General features: G+C 37.0%; 1 protein-coding gene across 9 annotated transcripts in view; it reads right to left on the reverse strand.

Moving 5' to 3' along the window:
* Window positions 1-692: 692 nt before the first annotated feature.
* The window catches only part of ppp1r12a (protein phosphatase 1, regulatory subunit 12A), a 114,361-nt gene continuing 101,992 nt past the window's right edge, over window positions 693-13,061 (reverse strand). For 3 of the 9 annotated variants that reach the window (XM_051691165.1, XM_051691167.1, XM_051691164.1), the window contains 3 exons: window positions 12,849-12,902; window positions 11,593-11,643; window positions 7,760-7,946 (listed from right to left, as the gene is read on the reverse strand). In XM_051691165.1, the coding sequence (XP_051547125.1) occupies window positions 7,812-7,946; window positions 11,593-11,643; window positions 12,849-12,902 (240 nt within the window). In that variant the 3' untranslated portion in view covers window positions 7,760-7,811. Of the gene's footprint in view, window positions 2,396-7,756; window positions 7,947-11,592; window positions 11,644-12,848; window positions 12,903-13,061 lie in introns of those variants that run through there. The other 6 variants (XM_051691168.1, XM_051691166.1, XM_051691163.1 and 3 more) reach the window with 5 other exon arrangements.

A 13,061-nucleotide genomic window follows, 5' to 3' on the forward strand; every position in this document is an offset into this window, starting at 1 on the left:
TAGAATGGTTATTGATATCTTCAGCTTTAGTGTGTCAATAGAAAATATACATTTTATACTCCCAAACATTCCTTTTGCAAATAGAAAAGATCAGAATAGAAGAACAGGGAGCCCTGCAACAGATGGCATGCATGGCCCCCACAATGCCCCCCTCTAAACATCAAGTCAGTCTGGGATTACATGAAGAGACAGAAGCAATTGAGACAGCCTAAATAGACTGAAGAACTGTGGTGAATTCTCCAAGAAGCTTGGAACATCCTATCTGCCAACAACCAAGAAAAACTGTGTCCAGGTGTACCTAGGAGAATTGGGGCTGTTTTAAAGGCAAAGGTGGTCACACCGAATATTGATTTAGCTTTTTTATGTTTACTGGACTTTGTATGACATTAAGTGATCAATTATTTTTGAAGAAATCCTGACTATGCAACGTTTTTCTCAAGTGCCTAAAACTTAGTGCACAAGTGCACAGTACTGTGTATATATACATATACGCACCTACCTATGACTTTTCAGGTCTGCGAGGGGCTTTGAATTATCGTTCGCATATTTATTTTCTGTATTCTTTAGGGTCAAAGAATAAGTTTATTTTTCCTATGACATGTAACACCTTGAAAACCCGAAAAACGGTTTATTGACTTCTCATTTTTAAATACACCAAGTTCAAAAAACAAACAGGACACAACAGGCAAAGAGATTTTTACAATGTACAAGTTTATTTTAATTAACTCTCAGTGGTTGGTAGTCACAGCACAGCTTGCACGGATGAAGCCACACATCTATTTTACAAGATGATGGGAAATTTAATAAAAGAAAACAAAAACATTAAAAACCTAAACCAAAGAGGAGACAGCTGACAGTCCAACTACAGCGACATCATTTTTTCCCCCGACTACAGTATTTAAAGTAAAAGGCCACTGAAATGCATAAAACATGTTTCCGATGCATGGACTTCATCTTACGTGGTGGCAAAAAAGTTCGCTAAACCGGACAGCAAGACTCCTGACATGGCATCGACAGTGCATGTAGACATTGTAAAAAGGACTGGGTTAGCGATACCTAGGCTTTTCTTTTTAGTGACAACACCTTGGCTAATACTACAGCTTTAAAAAAAAAAAAAAAAAAAAAAAATTGGGGAACAGCACTCTTCCAAAGATACTGAATAAAATGAGTGAAATGTAGTGAAGCAGTTATATTACTATCATCATCTCACAATTACCGTGAACACTTTTAAAACTGAAAAGAATGCACTGAACACATGCAGCGTCTTCCCTTCCAAGAGGGTGGATCTCTTGTTATTCAATGACTTTTTAGACTATAAAAGAAGAAAATAGTTAAAACACACTTTGTTGTCCTCTGAAGTTGGTATATTTCAATAGTAACAGACAGGGAACCATAAATGCATGCCATGTGCCGTCTCAAACAATACATACAGGTATATACAACTTCACTCAGTACCTGCTAAAACAACGTGAGGAGTACAAGATATAAACCAACGACTACACTACAAACTTAAAGAAACGAGAGAAAAGGAGGAGGGGAAGAGGAAGGAAATCGGGGTGAGCCATGGAAGTGGTCAGGAAGTGAACATTTACTAGTGATGGACTCATTCTTAAAGCATTTTTTGAAGAAATAAATGCGTATATTGCACATACAAGTGAAAGCTTCGATTCCACAAGGTCCACCTGTTTGATAAAGCCAGTGGTCCTTCGACTCGCTCGGATCGAGATGCCGAGCGAGATGAAAGTGTGTAGAGTGTGTGCGCGTGCACGGGAGGAGGGTAAACGAGCCGTGTGCGCCAACATTGAATGCTGGGAAGTCTTCTGCTGAGAGACAGTGCCTCTGACTGGGAGGCTGGACTTCAAGCACAACGGAGAAGTTGGACAGGAAGAAGGAAATAGAGGGTGAGAGCTGCACATTGCATAACACATCTATACATGAAGAGAGATTTGAGAGCAGAGCAACAACTAAAAAAAAAAGTGTGGCACAAATAAAATCAGGTGTTCCGTGACAGCCAAGAGAAATTGATGCAAGTGACGTATGTACAACTAAGGCTTATTGGTTAAATAGTTTTTTTGAGGCTTTCCCCGCCCGCAAAGGTTCAATGCCATTCCCTCGTCTAGCGCTTTTCCTTAGTTCTGTAAACTCAGTGGTTCTGTGTGGGACGCAGTCGCAGGAATCGATGGAGCAGAGAAGCATGGGAAAGCGAGAGACTGAGGAACAGAAGTGGTGACGGAGCCTTCTTGTCGCTGTTGTCTTAATATCTAGATGTGCAATACCATTACTGCCGCAGAATGTGGGAGGGCCTTTTCTATTTGGAAAGCTTGCTAATAACTCGGATCAGCGCTCCGTTTTCGTCCTTTAGTCTCTGGTTGTCTGCTTTCAAGTCTGGTAGCGTCTGAAAGAGAAAACAGGAGAGAGAGATGGGTTAGATTAACCGGACAAAGGACAAGTGTTGTGTCATTAACCCGGCTCTGGACATTGACGTTTCTTAATGGCCACCTCCCCATGTACTTTAATCAGCACTTCCTATCCAGCGCAAGCCCCATTTCCACCGACAGGGTGATGATGCACAATCTGGAATCATTCCGCGCAACTGACCATTCGCTAAGCCCCGCCTTAAATGCGCTATTGACCAGGCATGCAACTGTTGCCTTGCCGTCAATACTCTTGACATGCGTTTGCTATTTTCCAATGACAGCTTATGGAGGTAATGTGTGTTTGAGTACTTTTAAGCAGGATTTTAATCAAAACAATCCCCAAAATTGTAAAACACGTTGTTGCCAGGTCATTTGTAATAGTGACATGAGCTACCCAGAGAGGATAAACGCAGTGTCTTTATTTTTTTAAATAATCTTTAAATAAATCTGGAGAAAAGTATGTATGGATTAATCTGCACTATAAAGAAAATGCCAGTAATTTTAACAGAAAAGGAATGTAAAAGTGCTACAGTAAAAAGGAATTAAATATACAGTGCAAAATCACAATTTATGTAACTAGACTGTGATTTAACTATCAAAAATGTAAAGTGCCCAAATTTTTGCTTTTTTTTTTTTTAAAGAAGAATCTAAATTATTTTTTGTGGTAATCAACATATGCCACAAATGATTGAGCTTAGCTTTGTAGTGAACCCAGAATATATAATTAAAGAAGTCCAAAATGTCATCCCATTAGGCCTGTCACAGTATTTATTTATTTTTACATTTACATTTATGCATTTGGCAGACGCTTTTATCCAAAGCGACTTACAGTGCACTTATTACAGGGACAATTCTCCCGGAGCAACCTGGAGTTAAGTGCCTTGCTCAAGGACACAATGGTGGTGGCTGTGGGGATTGAACCAGCAACCTTCTTGTTGCCTCTAAACTTGGCATGTCTCTTTGCCATTGATAAGACATTTCAACTAGTGGTGCAGAGTGTAAATCTCTGGAATACCACCTCGAAGGTTAGGTGTTCGAATCCCACAAATCATTGTACTTCTGCTGACCTGTGAGCCTCCACATTGAACTTACAGCAGAATTTCTCTAAATAATTCCTGCTTGAATTCAAAACCACTTTGCTGTAACAACATTTCTGATGGCGCATTGGGCAAGACATTGGGCAACGACACCGAAGGTTGGGTGGCTGTTTCCCTGGCTAGTGACATCAAATCTTTTAAGGATTTTTCATTGTTTATGTTTCATTTGAGGCACGTAGCAGCAAGTAAAGAGGATATCCACGAGCAGAATTGCATATTCTGCTTCGTTTAATAAATTATGTGCGTGAAATAGTCTGTAGTTAGGTTTTTTGTGCTGTACTTAAGACTCTTCACACATTGTTTGCAATGATTTACAAATATTATGTGTGTGAATTGATTGCTACAAATGTTATTCGTTTTAACTTCTGATTGTTGCAATTAAAGGCAGCTTGTAAGACGAAGCAGCAAATAACTTTGTACGTTCAAATGTTCTCAAGACTGATGCAGCATGTTTATTTGCGGGCAGGTTATGCAGTTACATAGTCAGTTGCGACATCATGAACTATGACTATCAGTGGAAACGTGGGTCGCTTCTGAAATAGGTTCACAGATCCCCAGGCCAAGCATCAAGCATTTCGGTGGAAAAGGGGCCACAGACCCACACACGCACAAAACTAGCAGGCACACTGCAGTTCAATCGAAAACTGTAGCCATGCAACTCTCCACCGCAGTTCTCAGATAGAGGGGAAGGATAAGGACTGTGCTCAGGCCAGGCGATCCTCTATCTCTGTACACAGAGTCCCTTTGTGTGACCTCCACTGGATGGAATAAAAGGGCTAGAAAACAAGATAGGCCCAGAGTTGTCTGTATGATCTGCTCTGAGTGGCACCTGTTACCCAACCCAATTCAGTCTTTAGGTTACAGTGTTCAAGTGGAGCACTGCTGCTAAGATTTTGTGAAGGAATTTAACCAAGAAAGAAAATGTATTCAACCACATGTTGCTCCAAACTCGTATGCAGAACACAAAATGAGTAAAAGTTGACTTTTTTTCTGGACAACAAAGGTGGCTAGTAACTGATTCTGTAAATTTCCAAAAAGGACAAAAATAAATAAATTTAAAAATAAAAACCCATAAAAGAAGTCCATGACTTGTGCACTACATTCAAAGTCTTCTAAAGCCTTACAATTATTTTGTATGAGGAACAGACAGAAATTTTAATTGTTATTCACTGATAATCTTCTCCACGGCAGAAGCTCTCCAATCTCATTTGTCCACGTACAATAACATTTACCGCTTAAGACGCATCATGCAGGTTTGACATCAATGAAAACAAAAGGCACTGATTCGTGTCGTAACAAATCATAATGCGATATGAATATACGGAAGCGCGAATGAGACTTGAGAGCTACAGTGAAGGGGGAAGCATTTCATTGAACAGCTGCTGAAATTTCGATCTGTTCCTCATACAAAGTTATCATATGGCCTTAGAAGACATTTATAGCAAAAGTTATATAGTTTACTTTCATGGTGCTTAGTCACTTTTGGAATTCGAAAACATCTATCCCCATTCATTTTAATTGCATGGAAAAGAGCAGCATAAACACTGCCCAAAATATTTTCTTTTGTGTCCCACAGAAGAAAAATAATCATACAGGTTTGAGAGGGTGACTAAAAGACACTTAATTTTTTTGGTCAACTATTCCTTTGCAAAAAAAATAAATAAAAAAATAACATTTGTGCCAGTGTGAGAATCTTTAGTATTTTTTCCTGGAACACAAAACAAACAACTTTCCTATGATAATAGCTGAACTTGCCTTTGACAATTACATTTAACAGTATACACATACCTCCCCAGAGAGAGGTTTACAGTCAGTGAGCAATGCAGTCATAGACTGGAAACATCCAATGAAAACAGTCAATAAAAAAGTGTGCTAAAATAAGTCCAAAACAACAGATTTTAAAAGGAACCGAACCAAAAGTGCACTTTGTAAAGAAATGTTGCAGCAGTATCCTGTGTTTCAGGCCTGTCAAGCAAACAGATAACATCCAAAACAATTGTGAGAAAACCAGTTCTTATTTCTATTCAGTATATATTAGGGCTGCAACTAACAGTTATTTAGATAATCGACTAATCTAACGATTATTTGAAAGATTATTTGACTATTCGGTCGATTATTGCAACGATTAATCATTAGCTCTTAACCGATTATTCAGCTTGTACCCTGACTTAAAAGGTTGTACTAAACGGGCTTCCTTTTTGGGGGGGAAGATTTTCTCCCCTTTTCTTCCCAATTCCCAATGCGCTCTAAGTCCTCATGGTGGCGTAGTGACTCGCCTCTGCATCTGAGACCGTCAATCCACGCATCTTATCACGTGGCTTGCTGAGCACGTTACCGCGGAGACCTAGCATATGTGGAGGCTCATGCTATTCTCCGCAGCATCCACGCACTACTCACCACGTGCCCCACCGAGAGCATACCACATTATAGCGACCACGAGGCGGTTACCCCATGTGACTCTATCCACTCTAGCAACCGGGCCAATTGGTTGCTTAGAAGGCCTGACTGGAGTCACTCAGCACACCCTGGATTCGAACTTGCGACTCCAGGTGAGGAAGTCAGTGTCTTTACTCGCTGAGCTACCCAGGCCCCCACTAAACGTACTTACTAATATTGGCAAACAAGCCAAAACAAAAACAAATAAAAAATGTACTTGTTGCAGTGTATAATGGGGTGAAGATTACCTCTCACCTTTTTGTTCACTTCAATCCATCTTCAATCCACTCACAAAACAACAAACTGTCTTTTCTTAATAGAACTGCATATCGCCGATTTTCTTCACAATAAGATATTGTTAATTGATACATTAACACATATGTATTACGATTCACTTCATGGCGAGCCATCACGTTACAATTTAGCTGCATTAAGCGTGCTCAAGGGATGAGCATCTCTGCGCCAGAGTGTACATCAGTCGGGTGCAGTTTCAATCTCTCCCCCTCAGATCGGTCACAACACGCGACTCATAGAAGCGGCGCTGACCGCACAGAGAAATTACCGTTTCGGAGTTTGTACTTATTTACATGACCTGCTTCCTTATTATTTGAACTTTAGTAAAGGATGCATTAAAGATATAACAGTGAGGTGTTTCCTTTAAAGACGCTCGACATGCAAGTTTTGCTTCAGTGGAACGGCAGCTCCGGCTCTGCTTTATTTCACAACGGGAGTGCTTCTGTATTTACTTATTTTGTGTTTTTGTATAATTTCCTGATACTTTGTGATCTACATCAAGTTTGGAGTGCGTCTAGACTGTGAGCCGTGTTTTCTTCCTCTCCTCAGTCAGGCGTGAGCTGCAGTTCTGCTCTCGCGCGTAATCATTAGTTTCATATCTGATCTCATGTTACGTTAAATGAGATCAAACAACTATTCGACAACGGAAATTTTTGTCGTCAATTTTTTTCGACGATTTTTTATTGCCGATGTTGTTGATAATGTTGACTAATCATTTCAGCCCTAGTATATATTGCCCCTGATTATGCAAGAGAAGCTCTAAATGTAATTTATGTGTTGCCAGTGACAATCTTAAAATTAAAAGGCATGAATTTCCAGAAGCAATGCAATCCAGATTAGCCTCAGGCAGAACATACATGGCAATTCAGCTTCAGAATAAAATAAATTCTCAACTGGAATTGGGGGAAGAAAAGGGGGCATCTCCAAAGAAACCGGAAAAAAAGCAACAACAGAAGTAGTTTGTTTTAAAAAAGAAAAAGCCAAGCACCTCATGCAGGATGCCAGGATCATCCAAAAACTGCACTTCACATCAACACATTTAAAGCTAGGGGCTGAATTTTTTTTTTTTTTTTTTTAACAAACTCATAAACAGTGCAATTTATTGCTAAGAAATAGTTTATAAATAGCATAAATTGTGCAATAGATATGAGCTAAATTTGAAAATACAAATTTAAATGCAAATTAAATTAATTTGCTAAAATTAAAGTAAATATAAAGAATATTTTATATATTAAAAAATTATTATGTTAATTACATTTTGCAAAAATATATATTCTTGTTATTCGTACAATTGTCAGTAGTAAAAATTACTTGTCATTTTAAGTACATATTAAAACACAGGGTATTTTGTAGCCATTTCTTAGCAATAACTGTACTGTGTAAAAAAAACAAACAAAAAAAACAAAAAAAAAGCCCCAAAAACCTCCCTTTAAGAAAAGCATGGAGGCAGAGCAACAGCTCAGACATAGGCTGGCACCTGCCTTTATATGGGCGTGGGCAGAGCTGAATGAAGCATGAGGAGGGGTGCAAGGGGAGGTGGGGGCAGGTCTACAGGTCTGGGGCAGGTCTACAGGTCTGTGGCGGGCAGGTGGCTGCAGCCCTGCGACAGTTTGGAGAGCACGCGGGCCAGCGCCCTGTTCTCTGCCTGCAAACGCTCGTTATACTGACGCAGAGATTGTACCTGCTTTACCTGAGGAAGATTCTATAGTAGAGAGAGACAACACACAGATAAAGTGAGGGCAGAGAAAGAAAGAAAAAGAGCAAGATAAAAAAGAAAAAGAGCAAGATAAAAAAAGAAAGAGCAAGAAAGAATGGAAAAAAAAGAATGGAAAAAATTAAATAAGGAGATATGAGCAATATGAGGTAAATAAAATAAAATAGAAATGGAGGAATGTAGAAAAGCGTAAATGACAAATTGTAGACAAAGTGATAAAATGAAGATTGATAACATATGGGACCACAAAATCGACCAAGAAAAAAAAAATGGGAACATAAATAGAGAAAAAAAAAAAAAAAAGGGCTATCAATAACTTATATAAAATAAATATAAATAAAATATAAAATACATTTTTGGTCTGTCAAAAAAAAATAAAAAAATAAAAAAATAAATAAAAATAAAACGTGGTTGCTATTAATCGCATTAATTGCAATTAATGACACAGCAATATTTGCTGTGAAAGGCCCACAATTAAAGGACAAAATATACTTCTGCGTCGAACCTAGGCGTAGCTTGACGTGCACCTCTTCAAAAAATATAACTGCGCGTCGACGCAGACCACAACAGCTGTGATTGGTCCACTTTAACCAAAGACCGCCCGCCAGGATGATAACAAGGATGTCTGAGGTAGCATTGCATTTTATCCAAGTTCATTTTAATATCTATGCATTATATTACACTGTATTTGGACTCGTGACCGTTGAAGAAATTGTCTCAATCGGGAGCATCTGCTATTTTTTTTAATTCTGTCTGTTACAAGCGAAACACGACAAAATATATCCGTTTACAGCTTATAAACACTAAAAGATTTTTTCTCCAGGCCTTTACTTGATATTAATTTGGTATGTGAGTGAAATAATATGTTTTGTATTCTACTCGAGAATTTGAATGATCTGGCAGTATGTTTGACTGTTTGTGTAGCGTGAATCATATTTCATAAGTTATGGAAACTGAACACTTCTAATGTGTCAGCAAATTAAAAATAAAAAAGAGTTGGTTATATTGTCATATCCATTGTAAAGTGTATAAAACAACACCCTTTTTGTGTTATTCAGGCAAGTAGTTATTAATTAATCTGATGACTTTTTTCAGCACGGAACGTCAAAAGTAAGCCAAAATATTTATGCATTATTTTATTTAAGCATCTCAAGAGCAAGCATACAGAAATATCTTCATTGTTCTGCCTGCATAGCAGGCAACAAATAATGTAGGCTACCTACATTTCAACATGTTCACATACTCATTTCTGATGCTACATTAATTTAATAAATACCTTGAATCCAGAAACTGCATTGCTTTTGTTTATTTATGAAACATATTGTTAGCATTTTTGGCTGTGTACAGAACACACCAGCGCAGAACTATAAATGCAAACCAACACGTTGGCCACTATGCGGAACCTACGCCCTAGGTTCGACACAGAAGTATAAATCAATCTTAAAGTATGTAATATATTATAATTTGATAATTTTAAAATACTATATAATAAATAGAATAATTCGGATAATTTACATTGTGAAAGACAATAAAAGCATTGATTGTAATGCTTCAATCGCTCACAGGATTCATCCAGTCAGTGCCATTTGAAATATTTGTCTTTGTACACATGCGTTAGACGAACACTCTTGGGGCATCTCACTTTGGTTGCATCACGTCATTAACACCCATTTTAAGGTGGCTGTGTCAAGTTAAAAATACGCTGAAACTTTGAAATAGTACATTGTGCCCTGTCCAGCAGTCTTTGAATGCAAAATCACGTCATCTTTGGACAGCTCCTTATTAATTTTGTGCTGCCTGTTCTTGGTTTGACGAGGCGCACTGCCTATACAGCTGAGGCGGTGCTGACTGCCCCCCGCTGACTGTAGAAACATCAAGGCTTGATACGAAATTAATATACAAGTCATAAATTATTAATTGTTCTAATTGATTTTATCTGTCATATAATCAATTGCAATTAATTAAAGTGTTAAACTGACAGCCCTAAAATATATATAATAATAATTATAAAAAATAATATATATATATTAATTACTGGGGCAATATCAATCAGAGACAATAATGAACACTGAAATGCTTACACACACACACACACACACAAACACTTTGTTCCAATACGTGAAATGGCCACACTATCACAAGCTAAAATGAAAAGAATTCTGCTAAATGCACAAATCTTCATTTAGTAGCACCTACACTTAATCCACCAAACATGTACACTGAAGTACATTATGCAAGTACGTAACACCCCACAGCAAAAAAAAGCCAACTCATCTTCAGATAATCGAGTGAAAAGAGATTTCAAACAGCTTGCACAAAACACGGCATATGTTTACTTGTCAAACTCGTTTTTGAATCAGACGTAACGATGACAGGCACTTTAAAAGCTGAATATGAAAGGGAGTGACAGACTTTTCTTGTGGTTATTGTGGTCTATTTATAGTTAGAGCAGCAGTTTTACTCTAGGAAAGGATAACAACTATAATAACTACACAGTATATAGTGTGTAAAACATCAGTTTATAGTTAATACAGTTTTTAAAAATTGCTGTTCCTACATTGTTAATATATTGAGTATATACACATAGTATGTTATTCATTTACATAATAATAATAATAAATGTTTTTTCATCCTTAGTAAACAACTTGTTAACCATATCAAACTAATATATTTCACTTGATGCAAACCAGTGGAAAAGAAGTGTTTATGAGAACATTAAAAAGGCATAAATCCATCATTAATAGACATTATTTATATATTTAAATATGCAATGAATTAGACACATACTAATGCTTAATAAAGGTTGAAATAAAGCACTGACCAACTGCTATCCAAGTATTTCTGACCAAATTTAAAGTGAGATTTATATATGTATAATTAAACATTTATTAATGATCAATTACTCTGAAAGGTTGAGATGGTTATGTAACGGCCAACATAGTAAGTTGTTTAGCAAGGATGAAAAAAACATTATCAAACTGCTTATATATATATATATAAACTTATTAAACATTTAAATGGTTTGCTACAGTAAATATAGAAGAGTAACATACAACTGGTAACACTTTAAAATAAGGTAACATTTGTTAACATGAACTAACAATGAGCATTAATTGTACACCACTTAATATTGGTTAATGTCAACTGCAAAATGTACTAATACTATTTTTTTAATTATAAGTTATATGTGCTAAAATGTAAATAATAAAGAACAATAACATTTAAAAAAATGAACATTAAGATTAATAAATACTATAAAAATATATAATTAATGGTTAATTCATGATATCTAATGCATTAACTAATGTTAACAAATGGAACCTTATTATTAAGTGCTACCATACAATTTGTGGCCTATTAATGCTTTACAAATACTTTATACTGTGTGGTTATTATAAAGTGTTACAGAGGAAAAGATGTAGTAATGATAGAAGGCAGACAATGAACCAAATACAAGTAGAAACTTTTTTTATTCTTGTCTAATATTGAGAGACCTTTGAAGTTTGAATAAAACATGGCAAAGTTGGAATGTCAAGACAACTGTTCTCAATTATATATTGATTTTTATGAGGAAAAGGTGAAGTATGCACACAACACACACACACTTTTGAAAGCACTAACAATCAAAAATTACCTTCAGTTCCTCCTCCATCTCAGAGATCTTCCTTTCTAGAGCTCTTCTTTCCTGCAGACACACAGAGAGACACAAGTTAACACACATAGCCAGAAAAAACACACATTAAGAAGTGCACGATCCACTGCAAACAAAGAAAGATACACACATAGAATGTGATGCATCAACTGAATGGATGTCAAAACGTGAAGTGAAGAGAAACACAAACTGCTTAGTGCTGCAGGTAAAAGCTAGAAACCTAGTCATGTTTATTCATGCATGTACTAAATCGGAGTCAATTATGATAATCATGATTGTATGTAGGTCAAATTGATATGCTATCTGAGAGATTAGTCGCATCCACTTGGTCGGTGTTAATGAGATGATGAATAAATGATGAGAAAACTAGAATGGGGATGGAGTACTGAAATGGTGGAGTTTATAAAGAAATTATCATCACATTCTGATCATGTTAACACTTGTAATGTTTTGAAACAATGTGTTTTATAATGTTTATAGAATGGCCCAATTCATGTCCATTGCAAGTGCCTTAATGTGACCATAACTGTAAGCTTTTTTTTAAATTTTTTTATAAACAAGGGGCGAAATTATTTTTAGCGGTAATCAATGTTATACCACAAATGCTGTCGATTTGCTTAACTTGTATTGAACCCAGAACATTCCTTTAACAGATGACTGCACACAAAGATGATTCAAACACATGCATATACAATACTTGAAAGAGAAACAACGCAGTTTGCATTAGTGTTGCATTAGTGGCTCAAACACAAATCGTGAAAGAGGGTTGTTGTGATTGGATGATGGAGTTGTTCCATCACGCTGGGGCTGTGATAGCCATGTGATTCAGCCAATAGCAGAGCTGTAAACACTTTAAACTCAGGTTAGACGTTACCCATAGCACTCAGGTGGGACTGAGACCTGCCTGCAACCTTTAGACATAAACCAGTGGGCAACAGTTACCAACCACTTGGCCGATGCAGGCCTGCATCAGTGTCATTCCACATTTGCATTGGGATGCTTAAGACTCGTTTTTTTTTAACCCTATCTAAACATAGCTAAAATCTTGGCATTTGAGCTGAGATGTGCTAATGTTTGACCTGATCCATAAAGCATTCCTTTATGGATACAATGGCCCATCACTGAATTAGTGTGAGAACACATGCTCATCCATTGGCAAAGACTGATATCAATGATTTGATATATTATAAAAATTAACAAATGTTTCATGAGTCATAAAATTAATGTAATGGTATTACTTTTACCCTTTTCTCCATCTCCAGCTGCGATCGGTCAGCAAAGCGCTCCTGCCTCTGTAATACAAACACAACAACTGATGAGTTCTCTACCAAATAGCAGCGGTAAGGCCTGTTAGGGTTCTGACAGGGTTCCCACACCTTTTAAATATAGAATTTGCATGACTTTTCCAGTCAGTTGTGATTACTGTGATTTAAAAATAACAATTGTTATAA

The sequence above is a fragment of the Myxocyprinus asiaticus genome, chromosome 47, assembly GCF_019703515.2.
Source record: "Myxocyprinus asiaticus isolate MX2 ecotype Aquarium Trade chromosome 47, UBuf_Myxa_2, whole genome shotgun sequence".
NCBI classification, from domain to species: Eukaryota; Metazoa; Chordata; class Actinopteri; order Cypriniformes; family Catostomidae; genus Myxocyprinus; species Myxocyprinus asiaticus.